This window comes from Daldinia childiae (genome assembly GCF_008694065.1).
Source record: "Daldinia childiae strain JS-1345 chromosome Unknown Scaffold5, whole genome shotgun sequence".
Classification (NCBI taxonomy): Eukaryota; Fungi; Ascomycota; class Sordariomycetes; order Xylariales; family Hypoxylaceae; genus Daldinia; species Daldinia childiae.
The window spans coordinates 1,822,798-1,845,791 of NW_022984646.1; the positions used below are offsets into that span (position 1 = coordinate 1,822,798).

The following is a 22,994-nucleotide window of genomic DNA, read 5'->3' on the forward strand; positions in this document are numbered from 1 at the left end:
CACACTTTTTAATACTATACGGAGAGCATTTTAAAATCGACTAAAAAACATGGGGTGGATACATAACGCTCCAAATAACACTGCCACCAATGGACCGACAATAGTGGCCGTCGCAAGCGTTCTATCAGGAGTTTCTTTATGCTTTATATGCCTTAGGGGTTATGTTCGAGGTCGGCTTATACATGCCTTGGGAATAGGTATGTTGCTCATAGTAAAGCTAGACTGAACTAGCATACTGAACTTGTATGCATCTAGATGACTGGATCATCTTCATAACTTGGGTAGGGGTCCTCCAAACGTATCTGCTCTCGGTAATTCCTAACTAAAGATATAACTACCTACCTAGCTTCTAACGTGCGGTTTCACCGTGGTTACAGCAATCCGTATGTATCACTCTCCTTCAAATTGAGTACTATTTGCAGTTGACATGAACTTGGTAGAAACAACATGGGGCTTAGGGATGAAACATGTCGACGATATACCTACCCAAAACATATATCCCTTCGGACAAGTAAGATAGAAGCTCCTATCACATAGCGGTTATATCTAACACTAAACAGTTAGAACTTGCGGGCTTTTCCTTGTAAGCATTAAACTAAGAGGTAGTCGTTGGTATTTTCGACCCCTAATCTAGATATTTAGATATATTCTTAGCATTCTTGGGTTTAAGCTTAGCCTGCTAGTATCTTACTTTCGATTTGTTCCCCAGGGGATGTGCAAGTATGGAGTCACCAGCGTATTAGTTTCTTGCACGCTATTCCACCTATCGTGTCTGATAGTTCAACTCAACCAATGTCATCCGGTATGTTAGCGGGCTCACTCAAATCTGCAATGTGGCTGACTTGGGTAGATCGCAAAGAAATGGGATCCAAATGTCCCAGGGAGATGTATTAACCAGATTCCTTACTACATGGCTTCTTCGGCGTTGGCTATCGTTTTCGATTTCGCTGTGTAAGTACCTTGAATTTTATTCAAGAAATACGGGGAAGGCTCTGACCAGTTATAAGCATGTTTCTTCCATTCCCAGTACTCATTAAAACGAAGATCCAGACACGGAAGAAGGTCATGTTGCTGGGACTTTTCGCCCTTGGCTTCTTTATCACCGGGATCCAGATTATCAGAATCCAATTCTTGAAAGACCTCAGAGACCCCCTTAATTCTGGACCTGTCGTACTATGGTCAACAGTCGAAGCAAACCTAGGTGTAATAATTGCATGCATACCGGTCCTTTCGCCTCTTTTCAAGCAGAGACGTAACAGCTATAATAAGGAAACATCCGAGTCGACGTGGGGGAATACTACAACACCGAACATTACAACGCACTCTTGTAATATTGCTAGGAATCACACCTCCGAGGACGACTTATTCGATACAGAGAATGACAATGATAAACGTCTAACGAACACTGAGAGCCGAGAGCCTATTAATATAGTGGACGGACGCATACTTAGGGAGACAGATATTGTCGTTGTCAACCAACTAGCCCCCGCTCATCTGGCCCCCATACATGATACGGAGCTAGGAGGACCACTGAAGGTTAATTACGAATGCTGGGCGAGGAGTACTAACATGACAATTCACGACGGATTTTCGAGTCATAGCCTCAACCGCATTTAGGTTTGCTTATAAGAGTTACCTAACACGATAGTCTATCGTGTATATCATTTGATTAAATTGATAGAAAAGGTTGGGGTATGGTAATTAGAGCCTAGATATATAGTAATGATAATTTGATATTACCACGGTGCAGAGCCTTAAACTAGTACAAAGTTAAGCCGTGTAAGCATAGCCTCATTGGTGCTACACACCATGTCAATGCGATGCATAGGTATGTCTTACAATGTCTTATACGGCTTCACCGGATGTAACAATTTTATAAATATCTATAAGAACGTGGAAAAGATTGCTAAAGAAACACCTAAAGGTGTGAACTGGTTGCTGGTATATAATTTATCAATTGTCTACACCGAGTAATATGGAGTCGAATTCATTACTCACAGAATAAATATCTCGGAATGAGACTTCAACGCTGCCTAATTGCTTATCTAGGCACACTAAGATTTGGTAAATAATAGAACCGACTTGTCTTTGGTTGTCGACGAGAAGTTTAGTATGATAAAAAAAGCCTTGTTATGTGGAAGTTCTTGGAAACGATGGTCAATAAATGTGAATCTATCAAAGGGAATCTTTCCGCTTATGATTATATGTTAGCTCCAAATAACCTAACCGTACTTATATGACACTCGATAGAATTGGCATTTCATATTAGTACGAAAGGTACCTGTTACCATATGGGAGGTGAAGGAAGATTTTGAACATTTAATACTTGGCTAAATCTGAAATGCATGGTTAACCATCGCACACTTAGGTATTTAACTAGATATAGTCGGACTACGAGCTCACATCTATGAAGCATAACGCCCAAGGATTGCCGTAAAGATGCTGTGTATGATCAGTAAGATTAGCTCACAGATGGTGTCGTTTGTGCAAAAGAATTTCGATGAGGCATTCGTTGCTAGACAAACTGTCACCCATAGGTAGTCTTTTGGAATCATCTAAGGGGTGCAAATCCCCTATTACAAGACGTAGACGAATAGGACACGAGATACCACCAACAATACATATCGAGCTAAGAATTTACTCTCGTTTGAAGGATGAAATAACATTAAGACTGATTCGTATCTATGAATCTATGTAGTCTAAAATAATAAAGGAGAGAAAGGACTAGGACATACCAGCCTTTCGTATCCCTTTCAAGTTCCTTTCGAAGTATCTCACATGAACCAGAGTCAGTAACTTTGACAGAACTAAGAGAATTGAAAGTTTGTTATGGAAATTCGTTGGTAGGTCGTAGCATTCGGTATACCCGTAGGACCCTTTCTTGCAAGCTCCCTCCCTAGATAGAAGACTTAGGTATCATAGTAGTTATATAATCCTCCTATACCGTCCCCATTCCCTCTACTAGATCTAAATGCCCTAATAATACCTGAAGGTACCTCTCAATATAATTCTACCTCTGGTATGAGGAATGCAAGTTCCTGTACAAGTGCCTGTACATGAGGTACCTGGGTAATCTTAGCACCTACCCCGTCTAAGGCTACTCGCATGCACCTTCTTGTGTATGGATGTTACCTAGGCAATAATAGCACCTGCTTTATTTGACATTACCTTTTCAACACACTGCCTGGACTGTCAATGCAGTGCAGCTTCTCTCCTTAGGGCTTGAAATCAGCCATCCCAGCACGTAACTCCACTCGAATCCCCATAAGGTCTCTTCAGTTTCAACCTAGAAGGCCTTGCTCTCTTTCTCTTTCTCTTTTACACTTTCCAAATAGTAGGTGCCTTCCATTATATCCACCTCCATCTACTTAAGTTTCATCTCACCTCCCAGTTTTATTCTTTACTTTCTTTACAATATCAATAACTTCGACATCCTCACCACAGGAGGTCACCAGTCTCTGACAAAGAGACAACGCGAATCAACCAAGTCAATCCTATTTAATTCCCCTCGCTTAGGCCCTGCTACTACACCTACTTGCCTAAGGCACGTAAAGGTAAGTCACGATGTTTCGTTTGGGCGGTGCGGCTACTTGTTTCCTCCGACTTGAAATGTTTGCATCAAGACGCATCGCACTTTACCATCATCCTTCTATCTTTCTACCTTTCTACCCTTCTACTTCCCTTAACACAATCTTTAACCCTTCCAAACTTCCGTCACTCCGGTTTAGCTATATTGCCTCTTACTCCTCTATCCTCTTCACCAACCTTTCCTCTGCCCTGTCATTATCCAACAGGAAGCGCCTACGCTTACTACTACGCCAGCCATACTCTGGTCGAAGCTAGTAAAGCTAGAGAAACCTTTGATCATCTTGAATTTACATCACTCTAACATCCTCTCCTCCTTAATCTTACAGTCGTGTCATCACATTCTACTGTTCAGCCACCACTTATTGGTGCTCTGGGACGTAGGTGAACGTACGTGTTGCACATTCATGTTTCGTCATTTATCTAACTTCATATTTCGCTTATTCCGTATCATATGCTACCTAACTAAAGCTGTTCGGCCAAAATTTTGTTTTTGTCAGCAGTTATACCTACTTATACCCAACCACGTTCTCACTCTTTTATTTTATGAAGTCACGCTAATAAACCCCCTAGGACTTCCTCGAACAGCCGAAATGTCTGGCTGGCACAACGCGACTATCGACCACTCTGGTCCCCAAGATGGCGGAGGCGGTCGAGCCTGCTTCAACTGCGGCCAGGAGGGGTAAGTTGAATTATCGTACTGAATATGCATAGCTAACACTAGATCTAGCCACAACAAGGCTGAATGCCCCAATCCTCGTGTCTTGAAGTGCCGACATTGCAATGAGGACGGTCATACGATCCGTGGCTGCCCCACCGCTCCTCCCCAGGAGTTCACTGGAGAATGCCGATTCTGCAAGAAGGAGGGCCATATGGCCAAGGATTGTCCGGACAAGCCCCCCATGGTCTGCAAAAACTGCCTTCAAGAAGGTAAGACAACTAAATAGCAACCCTAAATACAGAAAACTAAGCATATTGATTCTACTAGGACATACGGCTGCTCTATGCAAGAATCCGCGCAAGATTGACCGCTCGTCTCTTGGTGAGATCCCCGCTGAAGTAGCTTGGGCAAAAATCATGGCAGGAGCCAAGGAGAAGGACCTGGACAAGGTCAAGGAGGGCATCCAGGAGTATCTCAACGCTACCCCAGGCATCACCTACGTCAACCTCGAGCAGGCGTTCCGCTCTCAGTTCATTGAATTGCACCTGATCGCGTTGGAGGACCCCGCACTGCTCGCGACTCACACTCACATGGACCTTCAAGGAAACCTTGACAAGAAGTACCGTGTTCACTATCGCTGGAGTGACAAGCCTCTCCGTCCTCGAGAGGTCCAGCAGTGGCCTCAGTCGGCTGCGGAGAACCTCGAGCGTCTCAAAGATGCTGGCGAAACCGTTGAACGCGGCATACCCAAGTGCACCAACTGCGGCGAGATTGGTCACATTTCGAAGAGATGCCCCCAGGAAAAGATTTGAGAAGGAACACACTGTCATTAAGTGCTTCAATTGCGACCAGTCAGGTCATCGCATCCGCGACTGTGAGTCTGGCTAAGTGTATTCTGTTTGTCGCTTTCTAACACGGATAAGGCCCGGAGCCGCGCAAAAACAAGTATGGCTGTAGAAACTGCGGGTATGTATATGCCTAGTTATCCATATCTTATTAGTCCTGAATCACTAACCATACCTGTTACTATAGCCAAGGAGGTCACATGGCATCGGACTGTGAGTGATTACGTTGCTAACCTCCTACTTTTCGTTGACAAATTTCATAGGCCCCGAGCCTCGCCGAGCTAGAGATGACGTTGAGTGTCGCAAATGTGGCGGAAGTAAGTTGTAAATCATGATTACTTAAATACCTATGAGTGTTACTAACTAGATGCTTCAGCCGGTCACTTTGCCAAAGATTGTCCTCAGGAAGGTGGAGGTCGTAGCCGCGCGTGCTTTAACTGTGGCGAGGAAGGCCACGGTTCTCGAGACTGCCCGAACCCCAAGAAAATCCAGTGCCGCAACTGTGATGAGTTCGGACACATGTCCAAGGAATGCCCCAAGCCCCGCGATTGTAAGTGAAGCCGGATATTTTGCTTACTATCTACCTAGGTAGGCATACTCTATGGAACTACGTGCTAACATCCTAAAAGACAGCCGGGTTAAATGCACAAAGTGCGGTGAGATGGGCCACACTCAAGTTCGATGCAAGATGGAGTCTGCCCCTATCGACGAGCCCACCTTCGACGCGGTTGACGGTAGCGTTGGTTACCCTGGCGGAAATAGCTTCCCGCCAGCCCCAGCTGCACCTGAGACTGGTGCTGGTGACAACTGGGGCTCTAACGACAATGTTAACTGGTAAATGCTACGCGATGATCTAGACTCATTGAGTTTCAGGATCTTGGCTTCTTCGACTCTTCAGTTTACTCTTAATATTTTGCGGATGTTTGTTGACGATGAGTCTGAGAGGTCGGTTTCGCATGATAGCCAATTAGCAGTCATGTACATCAGGTAATTATTGCGAATGAGTTTGACACAGGGATGAATCGCGAGGTCACTACTAAGTTAGTACCATAATGGGTGGTGGTATTTGAGCTGTCTAGCATCTCCTGAGCCCTCTTGCACACGGATAGGATGATTTGCTTTATATTCAGAGCTCAGATAGTCAATACATCATAAAATTCGGTGTGAAATTCAAACAGGAACCTGCCCCCCTCCCCTATTTTAAATCTAAGGTGCCTACCTAGGTAAGTACTTTGTAACGCGTGGCGTTTCAGCCACAGCGAAGCAGCCTATTAGAAGCTTGGAAGCTTGGTCTTTATAGACTTAGGGTGCCCCGCAGCTATTAGGTAGAGGGTAAACTGCCCCTCTGCCCCTCTGCCCCTCCATAAACAATGCGTCGTCAGAAGCTCCTAACATAAAGCTGGTCGAATCGAATCTGCTCTCTTTACAATATTCTCATGACGAACATTATTTTGACAAACTAATAATTATATGGGAATATTAGAAATATTCTGAAAATCGTATTATCAAGCGCCGGAATGTCGATAACAATCGAGAAGATACTCGCTGCTTCTCCCGTGACAGCTCGAGGGCAGCCGACGCAGCTATCGACTGATGCCAAAGGGGAAAGGATAGCTTATGCTGTAGGTACCCTAAAGCCGAGTTAGTATTCATAGTATGGGAGTTATATCTAACATTATATTAGTCCGGGAAATCAATATTTGTTCGATCTATCGACGACCCTTCTACTAGTAAACAATACACTGGTCACACGGCCCAAACGACCGTTGCCAAGTTTTCGCCAAGTGGATTCTACATTGCCAGCGGCGATGTATCGGGCTCGGTTCGAGTATGGGACTCGATAGAGGCTGTGAATACCAAAGGTACCAGCTACTAGATCAAAAGTGTGCTGGTGGTATCCATGTTCAACTAACATAACATTCCAACTTAGGCGAATATCATATTATCTCGGGTCGCATCAATGATATAGCGTGGGATGGCGATTCGCAGCGTATCATTGCGGTCGGCGACGGGCGTGAGCGGTTCGGACACTGCATCACTGCGGACAGTGGTAACAGCGTAGGCGAGGTATCCGGTCATTCTAAAGTCATCAACTCGGTTGCCGTAAGGCAGATGAGGCCCCTCAGAGCCGCTACCGCGAGTGACGACATGGCTATGTGTTTCTTGCACGGTGCCCCGTTCAAGTTTAACTCAAAGTCAACTGGTCTTCATAAAGGATTCGTATTGGGCACGGCCTTCTCACCAGACGGGAACACCCTTGTTACGGTGGGTGCAGATAAGCGAATTCAACTGTACGATGGGAAAACTGGAGAACCTATAAAGTCCATTGGCGAAAACGAACATACGGGAAGCATCTTTGCAGTTAGCTGGTCAAAAGATTCGAAGAGTTTCGTCACAGCCAGCGCCGATCAGACGGTCAAATTATGGGATGTGGAGGCCGGTCAAGTCACACAAACGTGGAAATTCGGAGGAGATGGTGTCAATATTTCAGACCAACAGGTCGGTGTGGTATGGCCACATGGTCGTAGCGATGGCTTGATTATCAGCCTCAGCCTTGGCGGAGATCTAAACTATCTGGTAGAAGGTAACCCGAAACCGATCAAAGTTATTCAGGGACATAACAAGAGCATCACAGCCCTGGGAGTTGGCTCGGATGGCAAAGGTCAAACACTATGGACTGGAAGCTTCGATGGTCGGGTCTGCAGCTGGGATCTCGGCTCTGGAGCCGCCACCGTTGTCGACGGACAGACTCACACAAATCAGGTAACAGAATTCACATCTAGTACTGGGCGAGCATACAGTGTCGGGTGGGACGATACTCTGCGCATAGTCGATGAGTCCGCCAACACCTTTGCCGGCGAGTCGTTAAAACTGTCTGCACAGCCCAAGGGAGTTGCTTCTGCGGATGGACGAGTGTACGTGGCAACCATCGCCGGCGTCGAGATCTATGTCAAGGATCAACTTGCAGACAAGCTAGAAATCTCCGAAGCGCAGCCAACAGCCATCGCCGCCCAGGGATCACTGGTAGCAGTAGGCCTAAGCAATAACGCGGTGCGTCTATATAAGGCGGACTCAGGCAACAAACTTACGCAATCACATGAGGTGAAAAACTCAACAGCGCAAATTTCGACTCTAGCCTTTTCGAAGGACGGCTCGTTGCTTGCCGCGGGCAACACGGCAGGCAAGATATACGCATATCGCACGTCCGGACTGGAGTTGGCGACGGATCGGTGGTCGGCGCACACGGGTCGTGTAACAAGCATCGCATGGAATGAGGCGGGCACGCACGCGGCCAGCGGCGCGCTGGATACTAATGTGTTCGTATGGAGCCTCGCGAAGCCCGGATCACGCGTCAAGGCGCTGAACGCGCACAAGGACGGCGTTAATGGCGTCGCTTGGGTGCATGGCGGGACGAAGGTCGCAAGTACGGGCGAGATGCGGCGATTAAGATTGGAATGTTAGGGGCTGCAATAAGAGATGGGATGACCTTATGAAGTATTGATCATGATCATGATAGCCTATATGAACAGGTAGATATTGAACGAGGCTTGGGATTGTTTATCCAGCTTACTTCTCGTAGATAATGATTTCTCCGAAGTGTTTCTTGATAGACGGTTGAACGTGTAGCCCTTGAACTGTATACGTTTTGAGAAAAATTACCTTCAGAATACAACTACACGCAATAAGCAAGCAATAGACGCACTATTATAGTTAAGTTTAAGCACAGCATAGTGTTGGATACGTTATAAGATACCTATCATTAGAACCAGAGTCTATTCGTAAATGCAATTCGAGTTACCTAGCGGAAACTAAAACAGTCGCAATTGGGGTATCTCCCTTTCCTAGTAAACGCCGTAACTAAATAACCCTAACCATCCGTTGGTGGTTAAATGCAGAACTAACGCTCCGGCATCAAAGCGCTAATGACGTCCCATAGACCGCCGGGCCACTCCGACTCTGGATCGGGGTCCGGGGGCCACTGCTTCTTGGGAGCCGTGAAAATGTCTTCGTTGATGATATCAACGAGCGAACTATTTGACCCGTTAGTACATCCGTGCGCCATGGGGAGAGGTGAGAAGAGTTCTTTGCGAGTACGAAAAGAATTAAAATGAAAATTAACATACCCGATTTTGCCCTGTATCAGGTGCCCCTGACTATCCATCTCCTCGGCAATCTCCAATTGATGGTTGTCCATAAGCGTGGGGTTAGGCACTGCGATCAGCACTGAGTCGAAATCGAGCGCTTCCAGGATACTTCCGGAGCCTAATGGGTAGGAGTATCAGTATAAGAAGTATTTAACTTGGTAATACGGTTGTTATCACAACATACCCGCATGGGTAATAATCAATCCGCGTTCTCGCTTAAGCGTAGGATTAACGTGGCTAGAAGAAGTGAGCTCCATGTATCTCCGAATGTCGTCATGGTAAGGAAAGCCCGTAATCAGCAGTTCGTCGGGGTCGTCGGGGTCAGACTCGGACTCGGGCTCGACAGACAGGAAGTAGTCATAGTCAGGCCCGCATTGGATAGTGAGATGAGTGAATCTGAGGGACTTGAGCTTGGCGATGAAGGCTTCCGAGAGCACTTCCTCGATGAGTAGCTTGAAACTGGCGCTGGCGCCGATGGTGACGAAGGCGTACTTGCGTCTGTTTTGGGGTACCATGATGATGTGTTTGATTTGGCTGGAGGGTAGGGGAGACAAGAAGACTTAATTGAGTGTTAGAGCATGGAAATGTTACATAATCGAGATTTGACAATTAGGTAGGTACCTCCTAAGGCTAAATATCTCGAAAGTTGCAGGGAAGGGACAGAAAGTGATTGGCTACAGGTAGAGTTCTTTACCAGATTAAGCGCTTTTCACCACCAGCTAGCAATGTTTAGTCAGACATGCTTAGGTAATTTCATGGCGCACATGTAAGCAGTGTGGCAACGACAACTGTGGCTAGGTACTCAGGAGTGACCCCTATTTTCTACGCAATAGGTATCTCAACTCTAACATATTATCTAATTTCCAAATTATGACAGCTTTAACCATAAATATTATTTTATATAATGCCAAGGTGCATCGTTTCATCACGGCATATTATATAGATCGAGAGAAATCATAAAGGTGTTGAAGTAAACTCAACAATTTATTCTATGGCGTGACTAATAGATCTACCATGCAGATGTATCAGGCCAAAACAACAGATTTAGCAAATTATTCCCCCCATATCCACCTCGTACAGGTCTCTTAATTGGTGATATGCGGCTGCACACTCGGGGTTTATTTCTTCTTAGGACGAATTTGAATCAGATCGCAGAGCCCCTCAAGTTGCTCAAGGAAGCCTTGGTTCTGCTCATTGAGGGCTTCGTTCTTCTCCTTAAGATCCCTGATCTCCTTGGCAAGACAGTAGTTCTCCTTGGAGAGGCACTCGAAATCCCCTTCTAGCTTAAGGATCTTCGTCTCCAGCTTGGTGATGGCCCGCTTGGCGGCTCTGTCTCCGGACACTAGGCTTTCCGCGAGGTCCTTATTGACCTCTACTAGTCTGTTGTACTTATCGTTCACATTCTGGACACCTCTGGTACTTGGAGAGAGTTGCTCATCGGCTCTGCTGTTGCTGCGACGGGGTCTCCTAGCTTTCATCTTGGCCCTGTTGGCGAGTATCAACTGATTGTGCGCTTGGATCCGCTCTCTAGTGAACTTGCAGATTATCTCCTAGAGAGTGGTTTCTATATTGCCGGTATACATCTTACGTAAAGTTCCGAGAGTACCTAGCTATATTAGTAAAGGCTTTAGATAATGGAAACAATGACATAGTAATCGTGAGTTGCGTAGTGATCAAGCTGAATATAAAGGTATCGTACGTAGGAGACAAGAGTAGAGCGAGGTAATGTTATTAGGATTCTGGATGAGGTATCTAGAACAAAGGACATGTTCCGCATGTATAGACATAGGCCCCCGTCGTTATGTTACAGTTCCACCTCGTGATAGATGTGGCGGGTGGGTATAGTGCCTCGCACAGGCAGCAGCTGGAATTGAGGGTAGGGGGGACATCGTGTTAAAGTTAAGACGAAGATATAGTGCAAGGATGAACTCAAATATTAATAAAATCCCCTTAGCTCATTATATAGTAAGAAACAATTTTTAATCTCCCTGGGAAATACCTCATGGGCTCTTTCTTTCTTTCTTTTGTTTTTTACACCGAATCTAGACCTATTATTGTATTTATCCTTACAAGTCTTCTATGAGAGGCAATGGTCAGTTTATCCAACGCTTCACATATATTGCGCAATCGTAGGCAAAGAAATATTTTTAAGGCAGCGGTAAACGGCGGGGAGGTTTCTTGTAAGGCGTAGATAAACACTAAATGCTCCTCATCTTGCCGTCTTGTATACTTAATATAGCCAAATAGCACTGCGCATAAATCTTTTATTTTGCGTTAGCAACATTACTACATGTCCCTTGTTCTAGATGTTTTGTCTAACAATAAGGAGCAATACCGATCACGATCACGTGGACATTCATTTAACTCCGAGGTACGAAGTACATATGTAAATGTGCTAAGGTTAGGTACGTACCTGGTACTACGCACATGGAATTGAAGACTTGAGAGCCAATCAAAAAAAGCGTTTAAGTTAATTCGAGATCCACCGAATTTTTATCTTTTGCGCATGCAATCGACTACAATTAACTTCAGCTTAGAAAGAAGCCCTTTCCTTTACTCAACCCTCGCAGTTCGAGCGGATGCTGGGACGTAGCCATTGATCGTCATGGCCTCTGGAGTACAGTCGGTGAGATTGTGCCTACGGGCTTTCCGACACCCTCCGACTCCTCGCAAAGTTGCCCGCGAATACCACGAATATACGCTCCGAGACGAGCATTGTCTTCAACACCTATACAATGGAGTCGCGCATCTAAGAAGGAAGAGGATGAGGAAGATGTAGACGAGGAAGATGACGGTAGCGTAGACGTCGCTGAAATGGAAAGATCTCTTCGCGCTGCATTAAGAGACCCCCAATTTGAAGCGTCGACGCGGATCCAGGAACAAATGTTAAATAGTGCCAATTCTATCATGTCAAACGCACAAAAAGTACCTAAACTCAAAAATCCTTTCTGGCATGACGATGAAGAAGATACCGACTTGATTACGGACGAGCGAAATGAGGACGAATTCGACGAGGATGATATTATGAGCATGGCACATGGCAAGTTGGAGGAGTACCGCGAGCATAGAGAATATGCTCGCATTGCTGCTTGGGAGATGCCTCTTCTGTCCAGTGAGTGCTACCATGTTGCGTCTCGACTAAGAAGTAATCTATTAACCCGCAAAATCAGAGCTGGCACGGCCCTTCGAACCACCCACAGCTCAGGAACCTTTGCGATTCCGATACACGAGTTATATGGGTGAATTCCACCCCGCGGAGAATAAAGTGGTTCTTGAATTCTCGCCCAAAGATATGCCACTGGACGAGGCCCAGCAACTAAAGCTGAAGAAGTTACTGGGCCCCCGCTACAATCCAGAAACGGATGTAGCTAAGATGAGCTGTGAGCAATTCGAACACCAAGCGCAGAATAAGCGCTATCTTGGTGACTTAGTCGAGGGTTTAATCGCGCGAGCAAAGGTATATAATTTATTGTACTTAATCCCAACTAACACCGAACATTGCTTACCATATCCTTAAGGACCCCTCCGATATGTTTGAGGACGTTCCTCTCGATACGAGACATCACCCAATTAAGATCAAGCCCAAATTTCCAAAGGAATGGAGGATGACTGATGAGCGGATGAAATTTCTCGAAGACGCGAGGCAGAAGTCGCTATTGCTCGATCAGACGAAAGAGGAAGCCGGCGCCTTGATTGATGGCAAAGAGAAGATCACGCGGTTCTTCAATGTCCCTGAACCTGAAGTTAGAGTCCCTGAATATGCCAAGGCGCAGCTAAATGAACTCTCGCCACGGGGCAGAATAGCGCCAACTAGGCGAGTTTGATATATAATATCATGTAGATAAATGCTAGCTCTGAGGAGTTCGCTGTAAGAATATAAAATACAAAACAAGCTAGGATACTGCTAAGGCAAGTTATCTGATTTTAAGATGACGAGCCTCGTCAATCAGTCACCTATTATGTTGGGGATCTACTTCACTAGTAAAAGTGAAAACAATAATTATAGGAGAGACAAGTCTTTCGATACCCCCTGGGTCCTAAAATACAGTTCGTTACAATTAGAACTTATTATGTTAACAACCCTCTTATAAGCGCCAGGGAGTTGATCTAGATTGAGAATAATACTAATGGCGAAAGTATCTCGTCTTTTCTTCACATCAACAGTTATTATCTCAGCATCGCGGCTGCGGTAACATATTGTCCAGTATATGTACACCCCCAGTCTCGGAGCCTCTTTTCTACAAGATCGGGAGACGCAGCTTCCGGAATCCTCGGCTTCCGGGAACCGAACAAGACAAGCGACTCGGTAAGGATATTTGGGCAGTAGTGGTTAGCTGCAGGTACGGTCTGAAATCTTACGGGAGGCGGTGCATTCACCGAATATGTGTTACTGCGCGTAACGTAGCTCGTCTATATAATACTGTTAGAGGACAAGAGCAATCAGGAGATAGGAGCATGGGGTCCCGTCATTTCGGGACTTGCAAGGCGAGCTGCATAACAGGCGACTTGGTAAGGGAGCGAGCCATTATCCAAACTACTTCTCAAGTATGGATGAACATGGAGTAATTTCGAGTTCTTTAGAGATGGTGTATCATGTTAGACGAGATCGAGATAATCTTGTTACTACAGAGTTCATCTACTAAGGGTAGTTATGCGTACTGTTTCATGTGAAGAATGCCAACCTCGTTATAAGCTGGAATACTCGGCTAGGCTAACGTCTGATAATTTTTGAGGGCATTCCCCAATCCTGTGTCTACCATATTCTTATCCAAAATGTATAACAAGTGAAATCTACCAACTGCGGCTGGTGTCACACAATCACCATTTTCTAAGAGTCTAATGTCGTAAGATACCTATGTAGATATTCATCGATAGTCTCCTTATTAAGAATTATGCGGATAGATCTGATGAGTTCGTACCACATCACATTTACCGGATCCATCGGACCAATCATATTGTACTCCTTTCATTGCAATCTAGAAAATTCCTAGGGGTCTATGTCGAGTATCTCGAATATCACTTGACTAATATCATTATGGATTCCTTGTCCAAACCTGTACATTAATTAGTAAAAATCGAGAGGTTAGTAGGCCAGACCGTCTAAGCCAATTACTAACGAATATGGGTACAATTTCGGCGCTATTAGTAGATTGTGTAAACCAATGGCTGGTATTTTGGTGCGACTGTCTTCCATGTTGCTTGCACCATTTGTTTAAATAAAGTTAGCTGTTAGCTGACAGCTCCACGGAATGTGTGAGAAGGCTTGCCAAGACGGCATTTCGGCAATCATGCAGGGCTTGCAGTTATGTACAGGTCACCAGGATGTTAATCACTATTTAGTGGAGATGTTACTTGAAGCAGTTAATAAGTATCGTATTGCTTTATTTATATGGCAGTATACAAACCCGTTCGAATATTCTAGTATAATTTTTACCTAAACAGGTAATTGTGGATAATTAAAGTCTCCCCAAAAACATGAGATGTGTATTTTCCCATAATATTTTGAGTGTTCTGATACTTCGCTTTTTCAAGTAACATCTCCACTAAATAGTGATTAACATCCTGGTGACCTATATGTATAAGTCCCGCGCGGAAGATCGGCTGCGAACGACGTTCTGCAATGACACCTTGCTTTTTTTTTTGTAAGAAAATTTCAAGTATTAATATTTTTATCTTGTTGAAGGAATATAATGATGTCGTCGTTTTCTATAAAATGTACTACGAATTGAATGATGTGGCGGTACCAAAGCTGACTCGCGTGGTTTGGCATTGCTAGGTACCTACCAAATTACGTTACTTTGAGGCTCACGGCTATTGAGGGTTCAGCAGCTTCATGGTGGCGGTGTCAAAGTCGTGGGGCTGTTGACGATTTTTGCCTTTGTGTGATCGTGCGCCACAACTTTCATATGAAGGTGTGGTCTAGAAGGCATTAGCCACGCGTCGACTAACTTGGCGTGGATGTTAGTAAGTAAATTCGTACGGGAACTTTTCAAGTCTTGTTTTCTCATCTGAAATTCAAGAAGCTAAATATTATAGGTATTTCTCTTAGAACAGATGTAGACACTAGCATCGACTATTCAGGTAGGAGAGTGGAACTGGTGGTCGAAATTTTTTAAAATCGATAAGATTGAGTGTGTCAAGCCACAATCATAGTGCAAACACACCAAACCACCGACGAGTCGCGCCACATATCATGACGTCATGTTAATCAAGGCTATCCTCTAATGGTGAGGTCACAAGCAACAGGTGAGTAGAATCTCAAATTAGAACGTGTACCTATTCTGCTTATCATAATGCATACATATTAAAACGTGTCAGATATTTTTGAATCGAGAAGTGACCTATTACAGACTGCTGGATTTTAGAAAATTAGATACTTAAAATAGTTTTGGGTATAACTACCAGTAAATTATTCGAAGAGGCTACTTGTGGCTACCTAACGACTTAGATACCTACATAATTGATCTAATGAGACTTTATGATGTGTGCTCATAGGTGACTGCCATATCGTATGTACCTAAGGCTATGCAATAAAGTGGAAACTGTGGAATTGTTGCAATTGCAATTCGTTAGGAGGTACCTAGGAACAGAGGAGGTACGTATCCTTGCGTACCTTCCCGTTGCACTAGAATGTGTTTGTTCGGGTCCAGAATGTATGACGCAGCAGTTGAAAGCAAATTCGGTTCTTGTTTCGTTGGATATGCATCATAGTTCCGGGGCCTGCGGCCAAGGAATTCAAGGAACGGCACCTCTTTCCCGTGTACAAAGGCAAACCAAGCCCAAAACAACCCATACACATTTCTGCATTGGATCAATACCGATACCGATCCCAATCCCAATCCATTACGAGACCTTGTGGATATTACTTATTTAAACTGTATTCCCCTCGCCATCTCGATATCCCTTTCCAGTTTTCACTTTTAAATCCAACTAGCTCAAGTCTAAAAACAAAGTCCAAATCGAAAAGTTACGAAGCACAAGCTATCGATATTCCATCACATACCACGAAACATCCCATATACACGCGTTCAAGTCGACCGAAATCACACATCATGCCTTTCACCGCAAGGTAAGAAGCAATTCCCAACCGACGTTTTACAATCATCGGTATTTTTGAATTCCACCTGCTAACCTAGTTTTAGCGATATCTGCAAGATTATTCTTGCCATTCTCCTACCGCCTCTAGGTGTCTTCTTAGAGCGAGGATGTGGTGCCGACTTCTGTATCAACGTTCTGCTCACCATTCTAGGTTACATCCCGGGTATCCTACACGCGCTGTAAGTTCCCGATACACCTCTTTTTTTCTCGGGTAGACGATAGATTGGACGGGTAAACTAACATATTCTTCCTGCAGGTACATTATTCTGAAATATTAAGACGCTCAAGTGGCCTGAGACTTTCCTTAATTTTTCGTAATGCAGCGACAGCATAGCACGGATTTCAACCATAGACGGATATCTGAAGGTTGGACCAATCGCGTGGTAGCGCAGGGGTTCGTGATTTCCCGGAGGCGTTTGCGTGGATCCAGCTATTGCTCTCTGTCTTTCCAGGCTAGTGGCGGGGGTTGCATCGCATGACATGATACCGGATCTTGGCTTTGACAGACGTCACTCGACTTCTCGTCTATGCAATTACGTTCCAGCATTTCAGCTCGCCTCATAATTTCGACGACTCGAATATTTCTGTTTCTTTTACTCTTAATCAAAACCGCGATGGTTTGCAGGAAGGACGGTTTAGGGGGGATGGGCTGAGGTTACGGCTCAACTGAGCATTGAGTTGCTTGCTTGCTTTATGTATTCATGATGATTTTTAGACTCTTATCAGCATTAATGATTATGAATCTCGATACCCCCTAACAATCTGTCCATTTTGCGTTGAGGTACCCCAACCAGAATGCACGTGCTTCATATCGTACCGTAGGCATTTATTATTGAACGTCGTAAGATGAAAGTTAAAACTAAATCGCTACAGTCGAAGATGATAATAAGCATAGATTATATCATCCCCAGATATGGGACGACAATGAGAATTCTAGGTCTATGAAATACTTCTTGCTCAATATGTCAGCAATAATAAAGACTTACTAAGTATTATTTGAATATAGCCTTTTTGAGCCGGAAACTTAACAAAATTATAAATGATGACAGCATCATGTAATAATATAGCGCATAAATAACCTCACTCAATAAGTCAAATTCTGAGTCTGAGACTTCCGTATAAGCACTATATCAGAAGAAGTAGATTATTTGATCAAGTGACTTTGTTTATTACCCTCGACCTATCTTAAACGATAAAACCTAAAAGCCATTGTAAGCATGATTCTATTGTATGATTGGACGGATACTTACGTCGTTTTTGCCTGCGGTCACGACGGCGTCTTCCGAAACTCGAACGCCTCCCACTCCTTCTACGTAGGCAATCGGCGCATCACCCATAACTTTCCTCGCGACGTCGCCCACAGTTGAGTTCTTTTTTACCAGGACGCAATCCCTGAACGCGACCTTTGTGTCTGAACCGGAGCTGAAAGTCGATACGTTTCGTACGGGGAAGACGGGCACAAGACCGAGTATTTCGGCCGCCTTCGAAAGAACCTGGACGACGCCAGTAGACCCATATCGGAACAAGATCATATCTCTATATTCCTCGATAGTGTTCTTATTCTTTTCATCCAGTTCCTTCAATCCCCCACCGTCTGGATCGCCGTCTGCTATCAGATCTTCGCGTGTATCCACAAACTCAGTTCCCTCCGTATACCTTATATAACCTTGCTTAGCCATTTTTCGTAAGAACAGCTCGGCCTTCGCCGAACATGCGACCACCATATTGGGATCCTGCATCTTAGTGATCTTCATGAGATTTGTGTAAGCATCAGCATCGTCGATTTTGTTTAGCGCGATCACCGTGGGGAATTTCTCATCAGTGAATGTGCTGACAACACGATCTACCGTCTCCTCGGTCCAGTGCTCCAGCGGCTCTTTTAGGTTAAGACGGTCTAGAGTGCGTGCCACTACTGCTGCCGTACTTCCATAGCCTGAGAACTGTCCTTGAAGAGTCTCGACAGCAGTAGCCTTGATAGCGACATGTCCTCTTAATAGAACCCCATTTCTCCCACAGATTTCCTTTAATCCAGGCGACGATCTCACCACGTAACCAGGCTATATCCTGGGAGGGGTCATATCCTCGTGTATTTTCGCCCTCAGCATTCGTCCTCCCGCTAGCATCCACAACATGAATTAGAGCATCCGCATGTCGGAGGTCGTCTAGAAACTTATTACCTAGACCTCTGCCCTGATGTGCGCCGGGAACAAGTCCAGCTACGTCGAGAAGCTCTATTGGCACGGAACGGCGGCCATCAACACACGATCCATAGTTAGGCTTGCATTTATCTTGTACACCGAAGCGTTCGCAGGCGCATGCTATTTGGAGATAACCGATGGCTCGTTGCGGGTCAATCGTTGTGAAACTAAAGAAAGCGCATTGTTAGTTAAAGAATAAAGGAGCATTACTGCGGATACATATATCTATCGTCTTCTAGGCTGATGCATAGGTAGATGCTATACACAAGGGATAGGCATACGGATAGTTTCCTATGTGGCATCGCAAATATCAGCGCCGAAATTTGGGTCGATAATGTATAAAACAACACAATATATTTGTTGGATAGGTTCGACCCACCAACTTTAGACGTCGCATCGGTTAAGCTGTTTAGAGTCGTGCTCTTGCCAGCAGAAGGCTTGCCTACAAGGCCGATTAAGGGATCCCGCGGCATTTCGCGCTTCTTAGAGTTCTCAATAAGACGGATTATGGCACTTAGGGGGGGATGCAAGGACGAGGTCGAGGTCAAGATGTGGGGTGATTTGCGCCCGTTGCCCGAGTCTCTGAGAAAATTCAGATAGAGTTTCGGAGGGTAAGACCCGCCGCAATGGCGCCGTAGCTTAGGTACTGCTATAGTTATTTTAGGTATCCGCCTTAGGTACCTGCTTTAGGTACCTAAATACGCGCTATAAATGAGTCAATACTTGTACCTATAAATGTTAAGATAGTAGGAGTTACATTGCATCATTAGCTTGATTTCCTGGACCGTCTACTTCTTTTTCACTCATCGCAAGTTTTAGTCGCTACAAAATGTAAACAAAAATACACTACGTTAATCCTTTTTTAGATATTTGCGCCCTCAACATTCAAAATGCGACGAGGTCACTTTTCGTTAAATGAACTCCCTGCCTGGTCTACTTTAAACGGCGTTAATTTTCTAGATGTTATAGTTGCTAGTATCAATGGCCGGGGCAATGGCCTTGTAGCTAAGAAAGACCTAATCAGTCAGGAGAGTGACTCGGAACCCTTAACCCTTCTGACAATCCCAAAGGAGCTTGTTCTTTCAGCTGAAGGTGTAGAGGAGTATGCTAAAGAGAATAAATATTTCCGACAACTTCTGGATACAGCAGGTCGCCAAGTTAGTATACACCTAGCTTTGAATACAGCGTGATTTATACTGAATATAATGCAGTCAGCTAGAGGAGATATATTACTATTTCTCTTATATCAACTGGTGTTATCTTCCCCTGACTATCAAGCTGGGCTGGGACCATCAACACCCTGGACTCAATATTTCAGTCTCTTACCGTCACATGTGTCGACTCCTACAATGTGGTCTGAGTTAGAGCTTTCCTACTTGAAAGGCACTTCGCTAGATGTAAGCTGCTAATGAGACTTTATAACTCACCTAAAAGTATCTAATACTTAAGTATAAGTTGACACGTTTGGATAGTCAGCGGTAGCGGCCAAACTGACCGTGCTAACTAAGGAGTTCGATGACCTTCGAGAAAATATGGCCACCCTGCCATATTGGAATGACATTCTCTCGATCGACGAATCGATCACCATCCGAGACTGGATCCTTCTTGATGCCCTATATCGGTCTCGCTCGCTAGGGTTACCTAAGTCTGGAGAATCGATGGTGCCTTGCCTCGATTTAGTCAACCATTCTAGTCAGGCCACTGCTTATTTTGATGAGAACAGTGAGGATGAAGTAGTTCTTTATCTACGTAAGGGCGGTTTAGTGCCTGCTGGTAGTGAAATTACTATCGATTATGGTCAAGAAAAGTCACCAGCAGAAATGCTATTCAGCTACGGCTTCATCGACCCAAATTCGGCCGCTAGAAGCATAACGCTACCATTGGAACCATTAGAGGATGACCCGCTTGCGATACCTAAGCTTCATGCTTTCGGTACACCACCGAAACTGAAGTTAGAAGAAGACGAAAGCGGTGTTCCGCACTGGACTGCCCCGTTTGTGTATCTGATGTGCTTGAATGAAGAAGGTGAGGGTGTCCAGTCTTCTAATATCCTATCTATTGCTATTCTAGCGGGCGAGATTACTATTATTATTGGCATAATTAAGCTATTTAAAGATTCTTCTCCTTTAGGATGATCTCAATATGTTAACATTAACTACCAAACACGCAGATGGCCTGCGGTTCAGGGTCTTGCAGGAAACAGACGGCTCTCGCCATTTAAAAATATTCTGGCAAAACATCGATGTTACGGACGTTTCAAATACTATGAAAGACCTCATTCAAGACCACGAATTACGCCAGATATTTGAGCTACGGGCTGTGACCGTTATCATGGGTATTATTCAGCAGCAACTCGAACAACTCATCAGCGCTCAAAACGGAGACTCCGTCGCAGGACGGGCAAGCACAAAAGTCTACCAAGCCATTTCGCAATTGAGGTCACTCGAGACTAGCATCCTCCAAAAGAGTATACAGGCTTTGGATGAGCAGGTAAGACTAAATTCTACAATTTGCCAAGGTGCCTACTCAGGGGTAATCTGAGACTCTATATGTATTTCCAAATTTTATCAACCTAGCCCTTAGGAGATAAGAGTTACCTAACCCACAATGGTTATGATAATTTGCTAATCTGTTCCCAGAGAGACCAGCTCCTCCGGGATGACACTGTGGTCGAATACTTGACGATGATGGGATCTGATCAAAATGACCCTGGCGCCGAAGCCGCCACTGACGAAGAGGACTTCAGCTAATGTACGTCTCCGAATACCGTCCCCATATCTGCCACTTCGGGTTCTATGACAGTCAATATATTGTTCTTGCAGGCAGGGTATGGCCCACACTGGTAGCGCATTTAATGTATTTGCATGGTAAGATTGGGATGCAGCTTGATTGCTATAGACCTAGTCAGCTTCTTGCAGATGTGGCATGACATCATGGTGATAGTACTTTTGATGGGCTAGCTACCTCCTTGGAGAATCAAGAGCAATATCATTGACGTGATCAGCCCGTTCATATCTAAGGGCCGTTGGGCATCAGGAGAAGCTCAAAGCTAAACTTACTTACCGTCGATCAACTGTATAATGATAAGGAGCAATCTATGAAGTGTCACTAGCGGACGTGGAAAGCCCTTTGGGCTTACAATTCGGACCGAGAACCCTGAACCAATCCCAAGTTGCGTACGGTCGGTACTCCCTTTATACAAGCAATTCTAACCGCGTACGAGTCTTGTTCCTTACATGAAGTGGCCCAGCACTCTGTACCATGATCTCCCTCGCCGATTTATCCAGGACGTAGGTGCTTTTAACCGGTGGTGACTTTGCTACAGCCGCACGAGATACCCCCTCCACATCGCATCCCCATGTGGAAAAGAATTGTTCCCTTTAAGATGAACCCCTAAAACGGGCCGTATGTTCTGATATTGTTTGGGCGAAATTTTATCGCCTGACCCTCCTATGCCTATTACCGTGTTCAAATTGATCATGAGCATGGGGTTGGGATGTCTTGTTAGTTCCTTTAACGGCCGGGATCGAATTTCACTCATCTCAGAGCGGCTTTAGATCGACAGAATGCAGGCCCTTTCACAGAAGCCATTTAGATTGTAACTGTATCACAAATCCTGATAGATGAAGTTACTGTAGAAAAAACAAGATCTTTGGCTTATTATATACATATTTGCCGATCGTTTCTTCCGGGGGATTAGGTATAGGGGATAAGTATAGACCGAGCCGCGCATTCTAGATAGAAGGGTTGATCTACCAAGGTGTTAATAGGAGATCACGGCTATTAGGCATTAAGACGAATCATCAAGTTCCCTAATTCTACTGTCCTGTTTTAGAGTAACGGATCGAGAATTTCGAAGTTGATTTAGCAAGCCGGTAGAGATCAAATGTTACTATGGCAGATAGAGGCTAGTGCGATGTCTTTAACATATAGTAGATGACTAAAGATTTTTCTATTATATTCTAGTATGTAGCCTCCAAGTACCATCCAGCTTCTAGTGTTACACTACTTACATTGTTTTGACTTCCAGATATAATACTAAGAGTTGCTAACTACCTAACCGGGTTATTAACATTTGCAGCGTAGCCCTAGTACATTGGCGTCTACTTCAAGCGTCGCACTGCATATAGGTAGGATATAGGAACTGGCCGGCCGACGCAGGGAAGGTGTCTTGGCGGCGGTCACGACCATTCCGAGAGCTGCAGCGATCGAGCAGTGCGACGGGGATGGCGTGGTAGGACTTAAAAACGTGGTTTATATCTATATAAGTACCTCGGTACTGAACGGCGCCGGCCTATAGTTACGGAATTATGCGGGTTCTATAGAAAGCTATACCTCGCTCGTGAACAGCCCACAACAAAGCCTACCATTTTCTACTTAGGTACATATGTATTAACTAGTTGAATAAGGAAGTATTTTGCATTTGTATTTTGGAGTAACTACCTAAAGATAAGTAGATGAT

At 44.7% G+C, this 22,994-nt stretch overlaps 7 protein-coding genes across 9 annotated transcripts; 4 read left to right on the plus strand and 3 right to left on the minus strand.

Moving 5' to 3' along the window:
• Positions 1-4,178: 4,178 nt before the first annotated feature.
• On the plus strand, positions 4,179-5,929 carry GL218_05629 (Zinc finger protein GIS2; the record flags this gene model as incomplete). The annotated part of the gene is made up of 9 exons (XM_033582307.1): positions 4,179-4,267; positions 4,316-4,515; positions 4,574-5,020; positions 5,103-5,120; positions 5,170-5,212; positions 5,279-5,304; positions 5,355-5,408; positions 5,468-5,641; positions 5,721-5,929. 9 exons carry the CDS (start codon positions 4,179-4,181, stop codon positions 5,927-5,929), a joined length of 1,260 nt encoding a protein of 419 aa, XP_033434588.1.
• A 679-nt stretch (positions 5,930-6,608) lies between these two features.
• Positions 6,609-8,553, plus strand: GL218_05630 (putative WD repeat-containing protein C9G1.05; the record flags this gene model as incomplete). Its single annotated transcript, XM_033582308.1, has 3 exons — positions 6,609-6,713; positions 6,776-6,953; positions 7,022-8,553. The coding sequence occupies 3 exons, from the start codon at positions 6,609-6,611 to the stop codon at positions 8,551-8,553; spliced, it is 1,815 nt and encodes a 604-aa protein (XP_033434964.1).
• A 436-nt stretch (positions 8,554-8,989) lies between these two features.
• Positions 8,990-9,751, minus strand: GL218_05631 (UDP-N-acetylglucosamine transferase subunit alg13; the record flags this gene model as incomplete). Its single annotated transcript, XM_033582309.1, has 3 exons — positions 8,990-9,122; positions 9,216-9,354; positions 9,421-9,751. 3 exons carry the CDS (start codon positions 9,749-9,751, stop codon positions 8,990-8,992), a joined length of 603 nt encoding a protein of 200 aa, XP_033434965.1.
• Positions 9,752-10,354: 603 nt separating this feature from the next.
• GL218_05632 (uncharacterized protein) lies at positions 10,355-10,714 on the minus strand (the record flags this gene model as incomplete). Its single annotated transcript, XM_033582310.1, has 1 exon — positions 10,355-10,714. One exon carries the CDS (start codon positions 10,712-10,714, stop codon positions 10,355-10,357), a length of 360 nt encoding a protein of 119 aa, XP_033434966.1.
• Positions 10,715-11,841: 1,127 nt separating this feature from the next.
• On the plus strand, positions 11,842-13,060 carry GL218_05633 (37S ribosomal protein S24, mitochondrial; the record flags this gene model as incomplete). Of its 2 annotated transcripts, XM_033582312.1 has the most annotated exons (4): positions 11,842-11,858; positions 11,912-12,348; positions 12,407-12,693; positions 12,755-13,060. In XM_033582312.1, 4 exons carry the CDS (start codon positions 11,842-11,844, stop codon positions 13,058-13,060), a joined length of 1,047 nt encoding a protein of 348 aa, XP_033434967.1. The 2 variants fall into 2 exon arrangements, with proteins under 2 accessions (XP_033434967.1, XP_033434968.1); XM_033582311.1 differs by lacking the exon at positions 11,842-11,858 and having other exon boundaries at positions 12,051-12,348.
• A 4,443-nt stretch (positions 13,061-17,503) lies between these two features.
• Positions 17,504-19,005, minus strand: GL218_05634 (uncharacterized protein; the record flags this gene model as incomplete). The annotated part of the gene is made up of 5 exons (XM_033582313.1): positions 17,504-17,533; positions 17,585-18,279; positions 18,335-18,699; positions 18,814-18,823; positions 18,912-19,005. The coding sequence occupies 5 exons, from the start codon at positions 19,003-19,005 to the stop codon at positions 17,504-17,506; spliced, it is 1,194 nt and encodes a 397-aa protein (XP_033434969.1).
• A 417-nt stretch (positions 19,006-19,422) lies between these two features.
• On the plus strand, positions 19,423-21,282 carry GL218_05635 (SET domain-containing protein 8; the record flags this gene model as incomplete). 2 transcript variants are annotated; one of them, XM_033582314.1, is made up of 5 exons in its annotated part: positions 19,423-19,689; positions 19,744-19,929; positions 20,005-20,557; positions 20,703-21,022; positions 21,172-21,282. In XM_033582314.1, 5 exons carry the CDS (start codon positions 19,423-19,425, stop codon positions 21,280-21,282), a joined length of 1,437 nt encoding a protein of 478 aa, XP_033434970.1. The 2 variants fall into 2 exon arrangements, with proteins under 2 accessions (XP_033434970.1, XP_033434971.1); XM_033582315.1 differs by lacking the exon at positions 19,744-19,929.
• Positions 21,283-22,994: the final 1,712 nt, after the last annotated feature.